Source organism: Lepeophtheirus salmonis, chromosome 1 (genome assembly GCF_016086655.4).
Source record: "Lepeophtheirus salmonis chromosome 1, UVic_Lsal_1.4, whole genome shotgun sequence".
In the NCBI taxonomy this organism is placed as follows: Eukaryota; Metazoa; Arthropoda; class Copepoda; order Siphonostomatoida; family Caligidae; genus Lepeophtheirus; species Lepeophtheirus salmonis.
The window spans coordinates 4,998,239-5,021,699 of NC_052131.2; the positions used below are offsets into that span (position 1 = coordinate 4,998,239).

General features: G+C 30.8%; 1 protein-coding gene across 2 annotated transcripts; it reads right to left on the reverse strand.

Moving 5' to 3' along the window:
• Positions 1-635: 635 nt before the first annotated feature.
• On the reverse strand, positions 636-23,461 carry LOC121114638 (uncharacterized). Of its 2 annotated transcripts, none has more exons than XM_040708669.2 (5): positions 23,373-23,461; positions 12,365-12,720; positions 12,171-12,299; positions 2,076-2,213; positions 636-2,004 (listed from the first exon to the last, which is right to left on the reverse strand). In XM_040708669.2, the coding sequence occupies exons 2-5, from the start codon at positions 12,627-12,629 to the stop codon at positions 1,781-1,783; spliced, it is 756 nt and encodes a 251-aa protein (XP_040564603.1). In that variant the 5' UTR covers positions 12,630-12,720; positions 23,373-23,461; the 3' UTR covers positions 636-1,780. The 2 variants fall into 2 exon arrangements, with proteins under 2 accessions (XP_040564603.1, XP_040564612.1); XM_040708678.2 differs by lacking the exon at positions 23,373-23,461 and adding an exon at positions 12,946-13,051 and having other exon boundaries at positions 1,645-2,004.

The window sequence follows — 23,461 nt, forward strand, 5'->3', positions numbered from 1 at the left end:
CCAAGTTATTTTAATGGATCAAAATGATAATAACTAATCTACAACTCGTACGTAATATACATTACCAACGATAAATCATAATTTCAAAATATTAATCCTGCGATACGTCGTGTGTAAAATAAAAACACTTTTAGGTCCTCAAAAGGTTATACAGACTCATGTATCGAACATAAAGAACTCCTTTATGAGAGTTATGAATAAAATAAAAATCTAAAGGTCATCTTGAGCCACTAATATAATATGTTTATATTTATTTATATACATGTGTTCTAAATTGGGTAAAAGGATGAAACTATGCGGAAAAGGGGATTTGAAGTGTTTCAATTTATAGGTATGGAGTATCCAATAAGTAGCAGATGAGGAGACGAAGTTGATATTTTGTAATATCATAAGGCACTAACTCCTTCCTGAACTCAATTAATGATTTAAAGAGTAGAGAATATAATATTTCATTTTTTTTTTTTTTTTTTTCAAACAAATACATATTTATAACCGAGTATAAGGTTACGTAGTGTATTAGTTTGGATCCTTGATAAGAGAAATATGGATAAAGAAAATAACAAATTGTATGGATGTAACATTATCTGAGTAATTAATTAATTACAGATACTTTAATTAATTATAATGTAATAGTTGGATAACACTTTCATCAATTTCATTTTATTTACGGAAAATAAGTGGATTATATTAATCGCTCAACCTTTCAATCCACTTTTTTTTCTTTTTTTTTTAAATTTATAACATGAACACTGACGATCAGATCAATTAATATAATTTCTTACTTCTGAAATGAATACATAAGTCATCAATAAGTGGGCCATTTCATATCAAAATTGGACCTCTACAGCAGCTCAAAGCTTAGTATATGTCTCTAAATATTTAACAGCAAATTCACTTTTTTTTGTTGCAATCAGATGATTGATTCCTGAAATATGGAGCATTTATATATTTTCGTCATTTTGAAAAAATAATAATACTATTTAAATAAAAGTTCTTTCCCAATTTAATTTTATAGCTGTTTGTTTTGGCCTCGTTACTCAAATTTTATTTTGATTAAATTGGATTCATTCTTATTACTGAATACCATCAACAATATATTATGCAAATATGAACAGGATATGGTCTTTGTTTGGGAGACTTTTTGATTTGAATGATAAATTATATAATAGCATATTATATAAAGGTACATTTTAAAATTGTATTTCATCTAAAAAATATTTAATTTAATATTTATATTATTGTTAAAAAATAAATTCATAGAGGTCAAATTAAAGGTCATAGTGCTGAAATGAGCAAATATAAAGTTAAATTCACATTAAAACTGTCATCACATACTTTTAATTTTCAGATATACTTTGTTTCTTGAAATTGAATCCCAAGTTCAGAATATATAACTATTTTAAATATGGTATGTAAATCAGTTTTGTATAAAATTGGGAAAATAAGGACTATATATCTCAGGAACTAATTATTTTATTGGAAAAAATAGATTAAATTTGGAGTTTGCATGGAAAAACCTCCATGGTCAGGTAAAAAAATGCCCTTTTTGTATATGAAATGACCCAAATAAATAATAAATAGGTATATTGATCATTAATATTGATATGTTTGTTACAAAGAAATGGAATTAAAGTTCTTCACTGGCTCATAAAATCATGTATTAACAGCAATGACTTATTTACGTATATCTAAAACATTATAAAAAGGAAGTAATTAGTCTTCAACATTATGATTCATCCTCATCAATAATTAATCATTGTTCATATTAACTTATTTGTAGTCAAACACCTCTTAAGATCTTTGATAGGAAGTAAATGGATCCAGCCGAGAAGAAACTTATACCGACCCCCGTCCATCCAGCATAAAATCCTTTTCCTCGATAGAAAGTCCCTGAAATGCATGGTAAATCCGAACCAGATGAGAGTAGTCTGGATCCCAAAAGGGAGCTTCCACAATGATTGCGACTCATTTCCCATATCCCTAAAGCAAATATCGCAAATACCCCTGAAAATTACATTTAAATGATAAATATTCAAATATTTTATTCATAGATGTTAATTATTTTTGAGCATTACCTGAGAGGGTGTAGAGAACACTGACAATGAAAATAGATGGAGCTTGTTTTTCGAAAAGTCCGATTGGAAAAATGATGAGACACGAGACAAGGATAATGATGCTAGTCGTTGAGCAAGATATGATTAAATTATTCATACCTATAAATTAATATATTTTTGGGGTTACATTTGGTAATTGTGATTTTCGTATTTTTCTAAGTTTTTTTTTTTTTTTAATCATCATTTTTTTTAAAGTGATGAAATGAAGTTGTATTTCTGTACTATATATTAGCAGCTGTAAGTAGATTTTTTAATTCAAACATTGTAGAAACGGAAATTCTGATGGCATATTTTGACTTAATAAAAATAATTTTTAAAATAGGTTGGGGAAAAAGTAATTTCGTATTTCCCGACCCTTTTTTAAAATAAAGTATATCTGGTTCATTATTGGTCACATCGAATCATATGATACGACGTTGTAATGGAGGGAATATATACTACAAACTTTTTTGGACAATATTGCGCTTGGTCGGTTCAATAGTGAATTATTGTGCGTTGAGATTAGAAGTATCAAAATAAGAAATTTGCCATATTTTAGATTTTTACTACCTGACAGGGAAAAACGTCTCCAAACCAACCAAGAAAATTTGTAATGTATACGGGGCGGACACTATTTGGGTTCGTATTGTACAAGAGTGGTTAGAGTTATTTCGTTCTGGTGTAGTGGAGGCGAATAATGCACTCACTGGCAGGCCTGTTGTCGAAAATGTTGATAAAATCATGGAAAAAAATCGAGATAAATCGTCATGTTACAAGTCGTAGCATTGTTCAGGAATTAACCAGCGATCATACAACCGTTTTGAACCATTTGTAGAAGGCTGGATCCATAAAGAAACTGGAATAGGAGAGGAATCATACATTTGCCCTCAATAGAGCCCTGTGAAAATTGGTTGTCCAAGTTATTTGTCAGTAGGGTCAAGGGCTTCTACGAAAAGGAGATTATGAAGTTGAATTCGTGTTGGCAAAAAATTATCGCACAGAACGGGGCATGCTTGGCATACATTTGATGATTGTAACACTTCTTATAAAGCATTGAAATAAAGCGAAAAATACGAAATTACTTTTTATCCAACCTAATAATATTTATTGAATGACTTTTTTTTAAATAATGTTTTATTTATTACTATGATAGTAAAGAAAAAGATGAAGTCATTTTATCTCCATACGTCATTTGTGATTATTTGTATAGGTGTCAGTATTGGACCGATCTAAAAACATTTACAAGCTCCAGTCCATTAAGTAGAAATGGGTTTTTGTAAGACCGTGTGGAGAATGCAGGAGCGATGCATATGGTATTTTTGAATTAAGGCCATTATTAATATCAGCTGCCTCTTTTTTTTTTTTTTGGGGGGAGAATGAATTACCACTATAAATAGTAGAACCTTTTGCATTTAAAATAGGTTTAGTACAAGGATAATTTAAATGATTAATTTTATATATGTTTATTTTATGCTACATTTTAAGATCGATTTACACCAAAGATAGGCGAGAACTCTTCTTTCAGAGGGAGATGTTAACACCCCTACGATATTTAAAATAATAAACGAAAAAGAAGAATTTTTTTTAAATCGCTAAACTTAGTTTTTTCTTTACGCAGATCCCTTATTTACGCATCAGTACGATCCTAACAAATTCGGTCAACTTTAACCGTCTTTTATGGTAACTGCAACAACTCAAATGACGTTACTAACTCCTTAATTTCAACTGTTGAAGTTTTATTATAACCTCTATCAAAGAGACAAAAAACCCATTGAAATATAATTTATGCAGGGCCGTATTTTTTAACCTATAATAATCTCTATATATAAATACATTAAGTAGGAAATTTGTGGCTAGATTTGTTTATAATTTTTTGCGTTTTTATTTTATTCAATCCCAGCTAGGAGTTAATAAAAAGGTAACTAGGATTGAAGGACCGACTCATCGGTCCTTATGAATAATGTCCGATTAGGAATGTAGTTATATGACCTCTTCAACACTAATACTCGCTCTCTGACAAAAATCCTATATCTACTAATAGGACTTCAGCTTGTAATAATTTCAGAGCGATCCAATACTGACACATATGTAAATAGTCATATATGATGTTGAATAAGTCATTTATTATACATTGTTATGGTGGTAGTCCGGGTTGAATTAGTTTTTGTACTCAAAAATAGGACATGTGGTCCAGCCAGTGTTGGTTTTAGAGCGTGGGTGTTAATACATTTTTGAAATTTAGGTTTTTAAAAAATATGTTACTGTACATTTATCATTTATCAATGGGACTCATTATGAGGGTTGTTTGAAAAGTCTTACTAAGTCTGAGAGATGTCACTACTGGTACGTGTCGAGGTTATGTTTAGTTACTAGCATCTCTGGGAAGAACACAAATACCAATTTTCAGCAGGTCGGTCTATTTCTTTCTGTTTAGCATTCGTTTGAATCGAGGAAGTGGAGTGATTTTCAAAAAATGGTCGAAGAAGAGTTTTGTGTCTTGATTAAACATTACTTTATGAAAGGCAACACGCCTCAGGAGACTAAAAACAAGCTTAACAAGCCTTATGGGGAATCTGCACCTTCGATTAGAACAGTTTATAAGTGGTTTCAAAATTTTCAGATGGTTCATATGGACACAAGTGACGCTGCACATTCTGGATACCCTGTTGAAAACATTGATAAAATCCATAACATGGTGAAGGTCCGTGAGATTACTAGTACTGTGGGCATTTGAGCTGTAACCCTATTTCCATTAATTTTGCGACCACAACTGCTGAGGTATGAGCGAGTGCATTGTCGTGAGGGAAAAGAATTCGTTCTTGCAGCTTGGTTTTCAAACGGTCCAATAACGATGAATAATATGTACCTTTAATAGGTTTACCTTTTTCCATTTAGTCGATTAGGATAATTCCTTGTGAACCCAAAAAGACAGTCGCATAATCTTTCCTGCCGATTCCTCGATTCAAATGAATGCCAAACAGAACAAAAAATAGACCGAGCTGGCTGAAAGTTGGTGTTTGTTCTTTCAAGATATGCTACTTACTAAACATAATCTCGATAGGCACCACTAGTTTCATCACTCTGGCTTTGTACGGACTTTTGAAACGACCCGGTAATAGTGACATCCATTGACACTTGATTCAGGCCACTCCCTTAATAACATAACCGTGATTTGGCATTGATATTATACACTTTTTAATCCATTTCAAAGGATCCCGTGATATATGTTCATATGAAAGTATTAAGAAATTTTAAGAAAATTCGAATGGACTAACATTGAAGATGCAACAAATTTATTATCCAAGAACAAATTTCTAAAATTCATAACTAATTCCCTAAAATGACTTATGATTAAATAACTTTAGTGTGTTGGATTATTTTAATAAGTTTTTATTTATTTTATATTTTTCTATACATGCGCTTTGTTTGATTTTTACTCCGCTTATCCTGGAAGAAGGATGTATGATTCTTCTTTGGGAGTACCCTTCCAATCATTGGATCGTTTTGATAGGGTTCAAAAGACTCGCAAAATATTTTCCTCTCATAAAATCCCGTCATTCGTTCTCCATATGCATAAATTACAGCCACTCTTTTCTTCATTTCCTCTGTTGGAAACCATAAGCGATTTGGACGCTCAGATTTCTTAATGAGAACGTGAGGAACGTCCGTTGTTCTTTTGGGCTCCCTTCTTACTTGTTGACTCACCGGGGGTGGCTGACTCTGGGGAGCCTCTGAAAGTCTTTTGAGCCTAGCCCTTTCTTCTTCTTCTAACTTAAGGGCTAGTTGAGTCCATGGATTAGCCTCTCTAAGTAAATCAACTAATTCTTTTTCATCAAACTCTGGTGTAATTGTTGACGAGACGGAACTTGTTTTTAGTTCTTTGGAGGCACTCAAACTCTGAGCAATTTTAGATGTTCTCTCAAGGATATTTTCCCAATTAGACATTTTGAGATGTGATTTAGTTATAGTAGTTAATTAAATACAAGACGATTAGAATGAAAATGTATGGATTGGGCAGGATATGGAGTCTTAATATAGTAAGAATATCTTATCTTACACCTTTTTCTGAATTAATTAGTCTTTAAATGGTTATTTTCATCTCTCATACAAGAAATGTGTTGAATGAGGAACAAACAATTGGAATTGATCTATTTAGAAGTATTTCGACCACCACTGGGAAGTAAACTTTTAAAATAGGGGAACTCAAGAAATGATTATAGATAATGTTTTGTTACTCTTTATTTAGGACTTATGACTGGAGTCCTGTCAAGTTCAGTGCTAAAATCCTTTAAAGTTTGGTCCTTGATCACGTTAATCAACTTTGTTTTTATTAATTCTAGTATTGACATTCTAAAAGACCGGTCCCAGGACTAGAATGAACAGTACAAATTAAAGTAGGACTGATACAACACTAATTATGAATAATTATTATAATTAATTATATCTAAATATGAAATATATATTATATTATTACAGCCAAATAATTTCCTATTAGAGCATATCTAAATTTCTTTATTGGGACCTTTAAACATTAGTTTACGTAAATACTTAACCTACATATTTATGCATGTAGTTCTAAAATATTTGTACTTAATGTAAAATTTATGGGTACTTAAGAGTTTTCTCTTCATTCTTTGTAAAAAAAAAAATATATTTATCTTATCACGTGTCCTTTTTGGACATTTTTAGGGATGCACTGTAAAAGTGTGCCCGCATGTACTACTTTCTCTTTCTATCTCGAAATTAGAGACAGCAACAGCGGAAAGTTGAAAGTCAATGATCGAAACCTTTTAATAATAATAAAAAAATAATTTGTTAAAAGAAGCGAAGCTAAAAGTATATTATTGTCTGAATGTCTCAAAAAAGTCGACATCTCTCTGTTTCTACTCCAATGGCAGTAATTTATTCTGCGCTTTCCAAAATTATTTCCTAAGTATTTAAAGGTTGCGATATTTGATTGTCAACTTTCCGCTGACGCTGAGCGGATTTTGAAATAAGTTCAAATCCCTTACATTCTACATAATTATGTTCCTATCTTTCAGCCCATAATAATCAATTACCTCAACGGGCTCTGGCAAAATCGGTAATAATTAAGTCAAATGGGTTATCACACATACAATATTTACTTCGCAAACTAACAGGATACTCCTTAATATATTTTCAGGATCCACAATTCAATTATAGAAAAAATAATAGTAAGTGGTGGGAAATAAAAGAAAATAGTTTTGTCTGTAATTGGTCATGAGGTCGATATATTTATACATCGAAATGTATCTTTAGGTCATTGATTTGATAATTGGCAATTTTTTTTTTTTAATATAGGGATTTGAAATTATTTTCTTTAGACAAAATAAAAAATCCATATTTATAATACTTTATTTTAAGATCAGTGTTACTTTTTTGCAGATAAAGACTCCCTACCCGTATTTTCCCTTAAACAGTGAGTACTTAAAAACCATTTCGCCCAAGGTCTACCCCCCTAACCCCTTCACAGCATGTATTTTCAAGAAATCAGTTAGATATTCTGTAAGCCTTATTACACAGGCAGAAGGAATTTCAATCTATTTCAAAATATTCACAAACCTATTTGTTCTTTGAACAAGTTGAGCTAAATTCTAGCTTTATTATGTTCATGTATTATCATTTTCTAATGATATATTTAATTCCATCCTTTAATAACTTATTAACCATGTTATGTTTCTATTATTTTAAGAAACAATTTATTCAGATCAAATTTCTTCATTTTTGTTTCATTGTATCTATCAGCCTTCCCAAGGAGCGTGGTTAGCCCATTCTCCTTAGCTATGGTACTATTAATTATTTAATAGTAGGCGATTGCTCACTCTCAAATAATGGCTAAATTGAGTTCATCAATTCAACACTTAGAACACTATGTAATGAGGGGCAAGATAAATAAACAATAAAAAGCTGACAAAAAATATATATTACTTGTGGATGTTTTGGAAATATTATTGTGAAACTAATTAAGCACAATCTAAGACATTAAAAACAACTATGAAATAATTATTTTATTCGTCAAAATGATAATTTTGATAATAGTATTTAGCTATAAACCTTTCTATCTTCATATTTATTTGTAATTAATAATATTGTAACATGATCAAAATTATCTCTATAATTATAAAAATCTGTATATATGGATGTGGATCTTTGAATGCTTGAAAAATAACATTTTTGATTTTGAAATGTGGGTTACTAAAAATATATTATTCGTGTTCACGTCTATGCATACATATATAAATGATATCAGGAGAAGAGTTGCTCTAACAAAAACCTTCCTATAATCAATTAAAAAGAGTTAGTTATATATATATACCAAGGTTATACCATAACACGTTGTACGACGGATGTTTGACACCCACCATGCTTTTCAATATTTACTTCATAGTGTCTGAGTGATTGTGTGTTTTGTCAATATCTGTCTTTCTTACTCAGCAGTGGGTAGGATACATCAAATTGAAAATTCTATCAATAGTGACGTCATAGACTATGATTGGTAGCGTCTTTTGTCAAAATGCGCCTGTTGTGCCCAGCAGGCTGTACAATACAATCAATTAAAAATTATAGCAAGCCCTATTACATGATGGTCAAACCTTGTATTTCTATTAATCTTGATATATTCACTAGCAAAAAAAAAACTACCCAGTGTTGCTCGGGCTAAGGAGGGATCAAGAAATCACATTGACAATGATCAATATTATTCCTTCTTAATGTTTAGACTATAGAGATAAAATTCATTGAACAATGATTTGAAGAAGTAGTTGACACAGTCAATAAATAAGAAATAGTTGACCCAAAACATAGAAAGTACTCCTCCTATTACCGGTAATTCATTATTTTCCTTCAATATCATACAAGAGGCAGCTAATATTAACAAGGGTCTTAATTCAGGTGTACCGTATTTCTTAGTCTCACCTTCTCCCAAAAAGAAACCATCCCCAATCATAATTATTTGATATCTTCGAAAAGTTAGAAAGAGCGCGAGGAAAAGGCAGGAGCGAGACGTATAGTATTAGTGAATTAAGGCCATTATTAATATGAGTTGCCTGTTATATGATTTTGGGGAGAGACAACGAATTACTTCTAAGAAGAGGAGACCATTCTACATTTAGAATAGTATTAGTTCAGTGAAAATATTTTTATTATATCTAAATTCATATATATACAATATGTATGAATTTGTGCATTTTAAAACAATTTATTCCAAAGATAGGCGATAATTCTTCTTTAAGGGGGAGATGTTAACACGCCACTGACTGATTAAATAATGAACAAAAAAGAAGAAAGAGCACACGCAACAACCGCTTTTCCTTTTTTAATTTTGAAATGTAGTTTTTTCATTACAAGTATATCCACTCAACTCTAATAATAAATATTGTATATTTACAGTATTAAGAGTTGCATAAAATATGAAACTCTTAAATGTAAAAATGTTTGTAATCTTTCAACTCATATTAAAAAGGAACTTTATATAAAATTTTAAAAAGTGAATTTGACATTAAATGAGGATATGCAACAAGTTAAATTTCTCCCTGGTTCATCAATCCAATTTATTTATTTTAATTTTTTTATGGTTGTTATATGATTTTATTTTAAGTATTGAGGAGGGAACCTTTAAGGGTTGAGTAACTACGTACATGTATGCTCTTGAAAAATGGAGAGTAACATCAAGGATTTGTTGGGTAGTTTTCTGCTATATTATTAAGAGTAAAATAGATCTCTTCGTCGACGCCTAATAACTCCAGGCAATTTTGTTTACTAACACCAATCATTTATATTACAATTAGTTATTAGAATGCCGCATATCTGATTAAAAAAACAATTGTAATTAAAATTATGAGTCCCTTTAAAAAAAGGGCCTTATAATTGAGTTATAAAGAATGTTTTTTAGCTTTGTGGCTTAGTTCCCCATGTAACTTCTCTTTTTGACATATATCATTTGAATGAGTTTGGCATAAATATCTAATAAAATGATCTTCAACTTTTTTAAATAAATAGTTTAATCAGATGATCAGATGTAATTACATTCAAACAGAGCAAAGATAAATCAACTGAAAGAGGAAAACAAGAATCAACAAGAAATTTGTCGGGAATGTTTTGATCTGGTCTCTTCCAATTTCCACATTTTACAACCCCCCACCCCCTTACAACAAAATCTTGTTACAGCCCGATAATAATTTAAATGCAAAATTTTAACACACCTATTAGATGAAATTAAATTAGTTTTCAATTTTCATGACTAAATTAGCACCACAACAAGAGTTATGGATCTTTTGAAATGCAGTTCTAATTTTCTGACTAACATTCACCTCAAAGTAAGTTTTGATTATTCATAAAGACTTTACTCCCTAAAATGAATATAATATTAAAAAATATTATAGTTTCTAAATTTTATATGATGTTTCCAACAATAAGTATATCGAGATCATCTCGATTAGCAATCCTTTATATGAAAAGATTATAGTAACAGTTTTGTTGAGGGTAAAATAAGCTGAAAATTACAGTTTACACATGGATTACACAAGAGGAAGATATAAACAAGAGAACATATTTTTCTACGGGCTATATATTGGTCGTCATAATTAGAGATGGGATTTTTGTAAGAGCGCGAAGAGAAGGCGGGAGCGAGACATAAGATATTATTTACTTATGACCCTTATTGATATCAGCTACCTGTTTTATTATTTCAGAGGGAGAAAACGAATTACTGCTATAAATAGTAGAATCCTCTACATTTCAAATAGCATTAATGGAGTGAAAATATTAAAATTATATTTAAATTCATATATTTTAACATGATTTTTTGAATCAATTTACACCAAGGATATGCGATGATTTTTCTTTAGAAGGATATGTTAAAACACCCACAAATTGTTAAATAATGAACAAAAAATAAGAAAGAGCACACGTTCAACCGTGTTTCCTTTTCTAATTGTAAAACTTAGTTTTTTCTTTACACAGATCCCTTCTTTACTCATAGCATTCCCTTCATCTTTTCTATAATTTAATACACTTACTCCCTTGAATACACTATGAATGAATAAGCTATATTCCGTTTTAATTTTTTGAAAATCATAAAGCTGTAATTTATTATATGAAACAAACTTTATTATAAAAATAAAATGGAAGGAGAGGCCCAAAATCCGTTTAGGCTTTTCTTCCCAACAATGGAATTCTTATTCATTAAATACTTGAAATTGTTCACAGCTAACTAATTCGAAACCAACCAATCTACATTGAGAACACTGATTAGGAGAAAAGAGGCTCAAAAATCAATAGCTGATTGCAAAATACCGTGCACTTTTCTTATATTTGTGAAGTAACGCTGTGTTTACAATGTATTATAATTAGGGTTGTACTAATGCATTGGATTTTGAATTATCGGATTCAAATCAATAATGCCGATTCCTCCGATACCTGGGCTTACTTATTTAATTAGATTATTAAGAAGACAAATCTAATTTTAAAATTTAAAAATAATTATAATGGTAATTTTGATTGAAATGTTTATGTCTTTGCTTGACAAACCCTTATTAATAAAAGTGAAACTTTAAAAGAAGTAAATTATTTTGTTATTTGTTTTTGTAATTTCATTAGGCATTTTTAAATCTATTTACTGCAAACATAGGTGATCATTCTTCATGTAGAGACAGATGTTAACACCAATACGACCTATTAAATAGTTGACAAAAAAGGAGGAAAATCACACGCAACAACTGTTTTTCCTTATTTAAATTTGAAAGGTAGTCTGTTTATTACAAACATGTCAAAAGGGTGTACCTAACTTTTTGTTCTTGAATTAAAACTTTCTATACTATATTCAATTACAAATAAACGCTGCCAATGTAAAATTGATATCTAAGACATATAATGCTAACATGGACTTATGAAACATTTGAAACGTTCACCCATTTTTTTTTCTTTTTTTTTTGGACAAGCCTTCAAAACATAAAAATACCCCCATTAGACACCACCCTACCCTAGCTTACATAGATACTTACTATCATAAATTTTCTTATTGAATCGTTTATAGCAGGTAATTAAAAATAAACTCACGTATTCGTCTTTGTTCTTTCATACTCCTAAGGGTCGTGTCCTTTGGATTCATTTTTAAGCTGAGGGTATTGAGACATTTAGGTTCGATCCAGTCTTCAAATTGTTCTTTGAGTTCTTTCATCTGAGATTCTTTAAGGGATTGAAAATTGTGTTTTAGTTGAGGAAGAGGAAGCCATTAAATTTTGCCTCCTTACCTGATATATCCAAACAAATGGACCATATTCCCGCACTCGTTGGAATAAGAAATACTCGTCCCATATCTGTTTCATTGCTTACGAAAACTTTGGATTCGAAGAATGATCTTGTTGATGCTTGTGTATGCTCTGATAACTTTGAGAGGGAGTAATGGACTGTCTCCCAGGGACCGAAGATGATCGAATAGCTCAGAAGACTTGTGCATAATATGGAAGAAAGGATGGAGAAAAGAAGATTCGTGGCACTAACCAGAGGTGATGCCATATGGACTTCCAAGAGATATTGAAGGACTTGGGGATCATGGAGATGATCTAAGAGGTATTTTAAAGAATAAACTATCACTGGATATGATGAGCTGGAAAAAAATAAGACATTCGATCATTAAATCTAATTATCCATATGATTGTCATAGTTGAAGAGTTTGGGAGTTGAAGTAAAGTCAATGGGTATCAATGAATATCATTTTGGACCTTTTGGTGTATTTTAGTTTACTTTTCAAACGAGGAAATATTTATATAATTTACATGTAGAAGCTACATAATATGAAATCTTTCAACAATAATTTAATCGATATATTTACCTATGTTTCTACTGGAGTCTCTAATTCTCCAGAAAATTGTTCTTCAACGATATCCTGAAATTCCATTATGAGTTAATAACAAATACATAAATGTTGTGAAATTTAAGCGATCCTATATTATGGGGTGCGAGCAAACTAATAAAAAAATTATACCGCTAGATGACGCGTCATACTTGGGCCTTCTTCATACAATTGAAAGAAAGAAAAACTACGCTTAATGCATTTTCATAGGCAGTAATTACTAATACTGCTCAACAGCAAAAATGTCACACTATCAAAATACTAAAATTTGATTCCCTAATCCCGAATAGGGTCTTTGTTTTACTTCATCATCTTCAGGGCCTTCAAAAAAAGGCTATAAAAATTGGTGGTGTTTTTTTTTTTGGATATTTTTAAGACTCAAAGCTTTTTTAACCGCTTGTTGTTGAAAATATGGATAAATGAAATTAATATGTTTCAAAACCTAAAGCCAAAAAATTCCAAAAAAAGTTTAAAAATGTATTTATTATCTTTAAAACTTGAGTTATCTTTGTTTAAAGTTGAAAATGTTTTTGTTTTTTTTCAAAGGCTCATGGCTCCAAAAATGAATAACTCAGAAAGTGTCATTTGAAATTTCATTTGATAGCTGAAAGTCTGAACCATAATTTAACAAAGAATCAATGCAGAAAGCCCTCTATATCTTTGTCATATTTCGGGGATACAGCTCATTTTTAATTACCTTATAAGATCAATTTATTTAATTATTAATGGGCTTTATAGGAAGATAAGAAGAGTTCAAAAGGCTAGAAAATACAGAGAAGAAAAGGATAGGAAAAAAGTGGGGGATCTCAAATATTCGTCGCATAAGTTGAAATAATTAATTAAATGTGGGCCTTCGTCACAGGGGGAATACACGATTTGTTAGATTTAACAATTGTCTTTAATTTAAATGAATTTTCCCAATTTGCCATCGGAATCAGATCAGGAATCTAAACTGCTGATCCTTTAAAATCATCATTTCTATCATATGATTGGAGATACTCAATCAGAAGTGATTTTCTCCCATGAGTCCTAGCACCTCGTTTTAAGAGTTCTCACTTGAGTTCCGTTATTGTCCAACCGGAATAATTTTGATCCATAATTAAATTATGGATAAGTTCTGTTTTATTTCTAATAGTAATACTTATTTAAGTGACTACTATTTACTTCTTCTGTAGGTAAAATAGTAGAGTTGCTCATTTATGGTGGTATTTTTGAAAAAAGTTGAAAATGAATGTTGGCTAGATAAGAAAACTTGAAGTAGCCTTCCTAAAAGGCTACTGATACGACCAGAGAAAGAGTTTTCAATAATGACTACTTTATTGGGTGTACAAGCCTACACTATCTAAATATATTTCTAAGGGACTAATAGGTAAAATAGATACATATTCATAGAATAATACAAGATCAATACAAGTAAGAATTATAGGTAAAAGGTACATTAATTATTCAAAAGATTCCCTGTGTCAACTTAATAAAAGTAATTAAAAATAAGAATGACACATAACACTTCATACGTGATTATTGACAAGACATTTAGCAAATTTTAGTTAAATTTAAGTATTAAAAGGTTCAAATATTCTCAAAAAACAATTATTTATTACTTTTTTTTTTGTGATTAGCATCGAAATAAACATTGATACTGTGCATTTAATCGTTGAGGATATTAATGATATATCTATTTTCTGTATTATAAAATTATTTAAACTATGTTTCTTAACTAAAGATATATTTTAATAAGTTCCACTTTTCGAAACATCTGCTTAATAGATGACAAATTCAAAATCTGCATTTGAATTATTTTGTATAATTAATTAAGAATCTATGAATATTCATGCTTCTGTAACTATGCAAATATTTTTTCTAGGTACTGAAACGTTGCATAGCATTTTTTGATACCTAGGGGCAACTTTTAAAAAGTAACAGCTATTCACAAATTAAATATATAATAAATTTTAGTACAATTCTACTGTATAGCAATGATTAATAAGATAATATTTACACTTTCTTCATGAATATATTATATTTACGATATATGTATTTAGTTTTTTAAGGCCAGAGTATGACGCGCTATCTCTTGGATTATTTTGAATCACGTTGTTTGCATCTCACTCCCTCCCCCATTAAAATAATTTATGTTTGTGTGTACTGTATGTTTCAATTACTAACAGAAAAGGTAGGTATGTTAACAAAGTAGAGAGCGCCACCCATCATTTTTTTCACAAGTGAATTATATAGTTCTACCATATGGATTCATTTTCAAACCGGTTCTTCAACGAATGTTTGATTATTAAATGATTAAACATTATGTGATTTGAAAGTTTTGCGAAAGTATATTATATTTATTGAGTTTAACGATTATTATTTATTATTTCGTCATTTAAAGTAGTTCCTTCAAATTCTTTTCACGGATTCTTTTTATGTTTCGACTCCCGAGTCTCTCCAGTTATCTTGTAGGTTTTTTTGAATAGATCCTAGGTAAAAAGTAGGGGTTTATCTATTTTCTGTACAAATTTTAGCATACTTTATACTGGTTATTGACCCTCAGGTCGCCTTCAAACTATGGTCATAATTATTTAAGTTGAATTAATTTGATTTTTTCCGTTTATTACAAAGGTTTTTATATAACTGAACGATGCCTCCTTCCAAGACTTCTAATAGCTGCCAGTTTAATATATAAGTTCAACAAATTGAGATACAAAAATGGAAAGTGTGACCCCACTGGATTTGTAATTTTCTTGAATATAAATAATCTACAAAAAATTTTTTACCAAGATATAGATGAAATCGTCTTCATATTGTATTTCATATTTCTGAAAAACTTTTAGAATATGAGGATAAATTTAGATTATTTTTTAGTATAAGGACTTCTTACGGAGGCTTAAGACAATCCATTTATGAAGATTTTAATAACCCTACTTGCTTAATCCTACTTTATGTTCTAGCTGTGCTGGACAAACTTCTGACGGGGAAATGGATGAAGAAATTTTACAACTCATATGATAATCAATTGAACTATCTTATCGATATCGTAGTAATTCATGCCAATGTCCTTGTTTATTTCCTTCTCCCCCTCCTCCTTTGTCACAGCTGATTGTAGCTGAATTAATGAAACATCATCTATGCTAAGCTGCTCTCCTTCAATAAAATATTCAAATTCACCATTTTGATTTTTGTTTATTCATCTCTAGTCTAAAACCCCAAAAGCTTTGACCAACTAACATAATCCAAATATGTAGGTCAATTATGGTATGATACATTGTCAGGCATTAGTTGTGAAGAATTTTGAGCTAGAAGTTGAATTTGTCTTGAATGATGAAATGAAAGTAGGATGCACTGAACACAAAAATGCTTCGTGATTTATGAGAGAGTGGAGAAGCTGAATATTCAGGCCTTCTTTTCCATACCAAAGTGATGTGATTTACACGTGGAAATGTTCTGAATTGAGTCTGTGTTCTTAAAATCAACTTGAAATGTTTCTGACTGATTAAATTCATGTACTTGGAGAGAAATTCAGGAAACCAATCCGGCTAGCTCTTCTTGCATACTTAGCTGACAAGCTCACCTTAGCAAGGGAAATTTTTGCGCATTGGAACCAAAAGTAAATACCAATAAGATTGCTGTCTTTTTAAACGTGGCAGCGTTTTGGAAAGACTGCCGTCTTACTAACATGAAGGAACGAGTCACAAGGCAACTGACCAAACCGAGGGAAAGGCTATCCAACTACTTTCCAGAGTCTGATTCACAAACTGTCATCTAGATTGTAAATCCTTTCAAATGTGAACTGACTGATTTACCTGACGAGCTTGAAGAATTGGTAAATACCCTATCGAACTTCGTTCCCACAGTGAAATAAACATGGAATTTGAGACCAAGGATGACCTCTCAAGCTTTTGGATGTCAAAAGCTACAAAGACTTATAGAACTGCACATTTGGAAGCAACTAAAATGTTGCTACCATTGCAAGCAAGGTTTTTCTACCCTTGTAAATCTCAAAACGAAATACAGAAACCGGTCGGATCCTGAAGACAGCATCCCAGTAGCAGTGACCTCAAAAATCCCTGATATTGAGACTGTTGTATCAAAGATGAAACAGTATCCTTTTTCCAAGGCCAGAGAGCTGATATGAATAAAATATTATAATTTGTAATATATTTTCCATCAGATTTATTTTTTGACTTTCTAATACCAGAAGAAATAAACATTTTTCCCCATGATAGTGGATTTGATAACATTTTCTTATTTTTTTTTTTATAAGATTTTGAAATTTATGAGGTAAACTGATTTTCATTGTTTGTCATGTAGAGATACATAGAATACCCATCTATTTGTAAATATTTAATTTATAAAGATTTTTCTTGTCTGTTATTTCCATACCATAAAGAAGAACTTTTATTTCCTATTGTTAAATGAAATAAGCAAATAAACATAATACCACTAGTTTGGACTAAATTAATTTTAATATAAGTTATTTTGAGGTAACGCTACAAAAAATTAACCGAACCCTGATTTAAAACGCAATATAAAAACCGTCAAATCTATAAATTATTTTTGCAGCATGTTTTTTGTATCTATGCAACGATTAAAAAAAAAAAAGATTATAGAGTAAGTTTGACCAGCGTTGCCCGAGATATTAAGAAATTAAAATTAATTCTGAACTCTTCTGCATCATATAAAATAAAGAATAAATAATTATTCTGGCTGCATATTGTTATATGTGCATGCATACTTTAGAGAAAAATAAAATTCAAGATGAACTATCGTTTTCTCAACTTTCATATTATTGTCTTCTTCTCTCTTCTTTTTTTTTCTTCTCAAAAACTTATAATCTTCTTTTAAAAAAGTCTGCAAAGATACATTGCAATATCCAGCAAGAATTATTCTTAGAATTTATCGTCTAAATATTTTGGTTTATATGAATTAATTGTTCGTTTTTTTTTTAGGAAAATACTATTTTAATTCGCCATGGCCTTGAAGGCAAAACAAATTGTGATCTAAACCATTTCAAGAGCCTTAAAAACCTACATGAACATTTTGGGAAAAATCCATTCATTATTTTGGCCGTAATTCCCGGGCAGACCACCACATACTAGATAATAAAATACATTTATACTACTTTTATATAATTATTTTAGTTGTTTTTGATAATTATTTTACATATTTTTGTCAAAAACTTAGTTAAAACCACAAGCATGCCCACATTAGTAATTAGTAAACTAAAAATCCTTTGTGGATTGAACAATATACTCACAATTTATATTTTATCAAAAGATAAATTTTAAGCTGTAATTTCGCAAAAGCTTTGTAAATAAACTATGGAATGACATATTTTATGTGTATACAGGTGGACATTTTATTAATTAAAAAATTAGTCAAGAAAAATCGACTGAGTAATTGGTTATAGATATTCTTAAAATAACTGTTCTCAAAGAACCAATATTGATCAATTGTTAATTGACAAAATATTATGAAAATACATTCAAATTGTCATTAGTTGTTTTTAATTAGTGATGTGACAATTCATGGGCATTTGAGAAAGTTACATCTTTACTCTTGATCCTATGGGCTAATGATCTAAAGGTGGATTCAATCTTGGCCCGAGCCGGAAATTCCACCGTTAAAACCTCATTTTTGACAAGCCCATATCCCGAACCTTCCAGCCCGACATTCAAAATAATTTTTTTACAACTAATCAATATCGTCATCTTCGATTTGACACATTATAAAAAAATAAGCTGACATGGATGTTATTGATTATTTGTAAGTGTTACACTTGATCAAACTGGACCAAAATGAAGATTTAAAATTCCAAATTGCAGATAAAATCCCTACTTTAAATACTTTATATGAATTTTTGATTTTGTGGGCTTCTTCTGACGGATAAATTAACTCCCAGGAGAGATAGCAAATTTCACAACCCTCCTATTCCAAAATAAATAACAAAAATTACTTTGGAATTCCACTACAGCCTGGAAATTCAAATCCTCTGCTGTGGTGGCTTTACGAAGTGTGAACAAGATTTGTTCTTATTTTTCGACTTGCTAGGACATATTTGTCAATACAGTGGAGAGCCAGTCTCTCAAAGAGGCTAGCTCTCCACTTCATCGTAATGACATATATTAAACACCGAAAATGTTTAATCAACCCACCTCCAATATTCTAAATTGAAAAGATAAGCTTGTTTTTATGATCGAAAAGTCATCAACACATTCAAATAAGTTTATCAAGATTTAAAGCATAAATTTTTTTGTCTTTTATTAGATTGAACTTGGTGTATTTGACTTCACGAACTAGTTATTGCATGCTGATGTTTTAAATATATTAAATATTTCATGAGTATGATGGGGAATAAATTAATTGTATCATATTAGGCCGCAAATCCCTCCTTTCCCCTTTCTTCTATTACTTATATGTTTATTTAATGTGTTTTAGTTATGGCATAGTATTTTTATATTTGTTACTATAAATAGCCAGATTACAATGATATTCGTTTGTGGAAGGAATACATATATTATCATATCTTATTTTTCATTCTTTTGGGCATCCTCTGTTGATGGTTGGCGTCAAGTACCCACGTCAGACCCAACAGAAAATATGGTGCTTTTTTTAAAAATTTTAGAGTCAAGAAAATAAGGGGGGGATTTCCGATACTCTTAGGACATTTCTTATGTACCGGTATTTTTACTGGTATTTAACAATGTATTACTCTTTGTTCTAGGTTGTGAAAAAAAAAATTATTAAATATTTTTGTCAAGATACAGGAAACTTCAATGTAAATTTATAATAAAAAACAGTCACGTGGTATACTGTAAATAGTTCCCCCTGATGTAAATAGTAAATAGTATATTAAGTAAATATGGCAGGGGAATGCTTGTAGTATCAAATATATAGCACCGTGACTGTTTGTTTGTGTAATTATTCTGTTATGTATACAGTATATCATAATTCAAATGAATTTTCAGTATATGCAAAGATTGGAATAAAATATAAAGGCTGGTATGTAAAAATGAATTAACTCTCGTAGGCGTTTTGTATTTAGAATACAAGGAACACTGGGCTGTTTCTTTTTGTTTGTGAGTACTCGAGAGACTAAAGTACACTTTAGTCATCCCATCAAATATATATACAGATAAATATTTTGAAACTCTTATTTAGGTATGTTACAAAAGAGAGAGTGATCTAATCTTTTTTTCCTCACGTTTTAAGTTGCTTAAACAGCAGATCGATAAGAAGTTTCGTGACGCATAAAACGTCATAAACATGTACATCTTTTAAATCATAAATGGGATGACTTTTTCGTAAAGACATTACAAAAAAAATTACCCTAATAATGTTCTAGAGGATTTAAACTATATTGTCAGTGCAAAAATTCAAGGAAAAGTTGCAAAATACAGCTTTATTTAATAACTTAAAATGCCCTAGGAATTGGCTTCGACGTTTTGGGCCAAAAATAACCCTACTAATTAATAAATAATTTTTCTTTAAACGTAAGGAAGCTTGAACATTTTTCTATTCATTAGTTTAAAAAAATATATAAATTGATTGAGAACATAAGTTTTTATGAGATGAAATAGTTTGTATTCGCTAATGAATAGAGGATGTAATGAACTGCAGATTTGCGTAGCAGTTCTGCTCAAAAAATCACCCTCAAGTTGATAAATAAATTTTTTTAAAACACTTAACGAGGCTTGAATATTTATCTCTTCATTTGTGAAAAAAGTATAAAAAGTTGATGTGACGGAATCCGTTTTTATGAGATTAAGAAGTTTGTTGTCGCAATAATTCTTTATCTTTAAATTAGTTTCAACGTTTTGAGCCAAAAATGACCCTTCTAATTCATAGATAATTTTTTTTTTAAACATAAGGAAGCTTGAACATTTTTTTATTTATTAGGGGTAAAAATATATCAATTGATTGAGAGCCTCAGTTTTTATGAGAATTTGGAATTTGTAGGCGCTTATAAATTATGAGAGGAGTATCATGTTTTTGTTATGCTCATTCTTTTCCGTTCACTGAACCTCATACAATTCACATCTAGGAAAGTGTAGGTTTCGTGATTCAAACTACGATAGTCCTAAATGTAGAAGGGCATAATTTGAGTAAGATAATAATAACAAACTCCGTGCGTCATATTTAATACGCCAGTCTTAAGAAACCAGTTCTTAGTACGTGCAATTCACGGAGAAAACGGATTGATTTTTCGACCACAAATCTCCAGATTTCTCTGTGAATAGCCATGGAGTTTTAATAATTGATATATTTATGGGAAGATACACTCCATAGACAACGTCAGAGCCTCTTTTCAAGTTCATATTTTGACTGTTTTCAGACTTTGTAACATATCTATCTTATTATTATTTTTTCATTCTTGAGGAAAGAACACGTCATATGAGTTGATATAAGTATTGGGTAGTTACGTTTAAGAGTGCTCATGAAAACGGAGACTGACACGGATTAAAAGAGATCGGGGAATTATTTTCTATACTATGAAAGCAATTTGTCTCTTGGACGACTCCTGTTTACTCTGGGCATTGCCAGATACAACAACTAGTAACTTTATAAAATAATTTATGATCAAGAGACATTCTCAAGGGATGAAAAGTTACAAATTGAACACAAACTGTACGTAAACACATGCGGTTGGAGCCAACATTCTGATGGGGGAGTGGTGAAAATTTCCCATAGGCTGTCATGGAAACCTCATAAAATTAAGAGGCGGGGTTCCCCACTTTATTTGATAGATTTGTTTATTTTATCCAAGGATATTAGTTATTGAGCCTATGAGTGATTACTAATGAGTAACAAAGAAATAAATTATATTTTCTTGAATCGATAAAAACTCTATTTCAAGCCAGAGTACAAACAACAAATATGTAGAGTAAATACCTGTCCGATAAGAGTCAAAGAGTAAACATTTATTAAAGGTTGTATATTTAACATGATTAAAGGTAGTGAAACATTCATAACTAAGGCAAAAAAATATCTGCAATATTTGAATGTTGCCCTCACATGCTTGGCCTTGAGGGGAAGAACCTTTTTCATATTTATGTACTTTATATGTACAAAAAATTTTCTCTTTCTTCTTTTACCGGGTGGAATCTTGAAACTTAGACACTTGTGATGAAATTTGAACGGTCTTTAATTGTATAAGTAGCCATGTATTTCGGCTGCTTTTTGATTTGTTTAAATCGGACTAGAAATGTCATCGCAGCGATATTCAGTGTACAGTATATCATAACTATTCATGTGCGGATCACACTCGAATAGAGGTAGCCAAGCTGACGGGAGTGGCTTGTTAGACTATCTAAAATGTTGAGAATAGGCTATACAAGCACGAGACCAAAGAGAGAAAGCAGGGCTCCGAAAAAAAACCATCATTAATGCAGATGCCCTCAAGGACGCCATCTGGAGGATTATAAGCTCACTACAAGATTGTACATCGACATTTTCAAGGCCAACCTGCTCCCCTGTGCCCAGGCAAATTCTCCGTCGGAAACGGTTGTCTTTCGGCAAGTTTTGGCTTTGGTCACTCCGCAAAAATGACGGTAAAATAAAATAAATTAATTTGGCATTAGCTATGTATCAGAAAAAGATTTTTGTGATATGTATAATTTGATGCATGACAGGCTATTTTCTTTTTCCTTCCTAAGTGTGTAAGTTTCAACTTTCCACACGGTATGTCTTAATGTACGTACTTTTCACATTTAGAACAGCCACCTCATTAATATTCAAATGGACTATAAAAGTACACACATATGATTGCCAATTAAACATGGCTCTGAAGCTGCGGCGGTCCCAGAATGTGTTTGCAAGTGTTGTAGAGGGGGGTAATATAACGTTGACGTCATAGTCACTTTCTCTACATAAAAAGTGGGGGCTTTGATCCCTATAGTTATGACACAAAAGATCATATTAAACTGCAACTCAACTTGGATTCAATGTACATATGCAAGGGAAAATACGTTCGACTGGATTCAGACTTGAAAAAAATTTATTTTTTTAAATATTATTATTAAAGTAAGGTTTACTGTTGGATTAATGTAATTATTTTAATATTGATGACTGAATCCCAGAGGGGACTCCTTCAACGGAGGCCAAACCTATTCTATTTCTATTAAACTGAGACTTCAGATCGTCTATATATAATTGAAAGCAAAGAAAATATTCGGACTTGAATGAGAAGATTTGAAGCTTAAAACACATCATTAATTTCAAATTATTCATATTATTTAAGCATCATAAAAAGTATGATGGAATTTGAACATCGGACTCGAGTTACACTTCAAAAATAATTCGGGACTTTGGACTACTTAAAGAGCTACAATACTCGAGACTTGACAGAGACAGATGTCAAAAAATGACTTATTATTATTTTAATAGGTATTTGTTTAAAATAAAAAGAAACTCACATAATATAATAGTGTAAGTAGAATTTGATTCAATCCTTGTTCAAGTTGCACTGAATGGTGGTGGTCTTTCTTAGTCTTCATCGTAGACT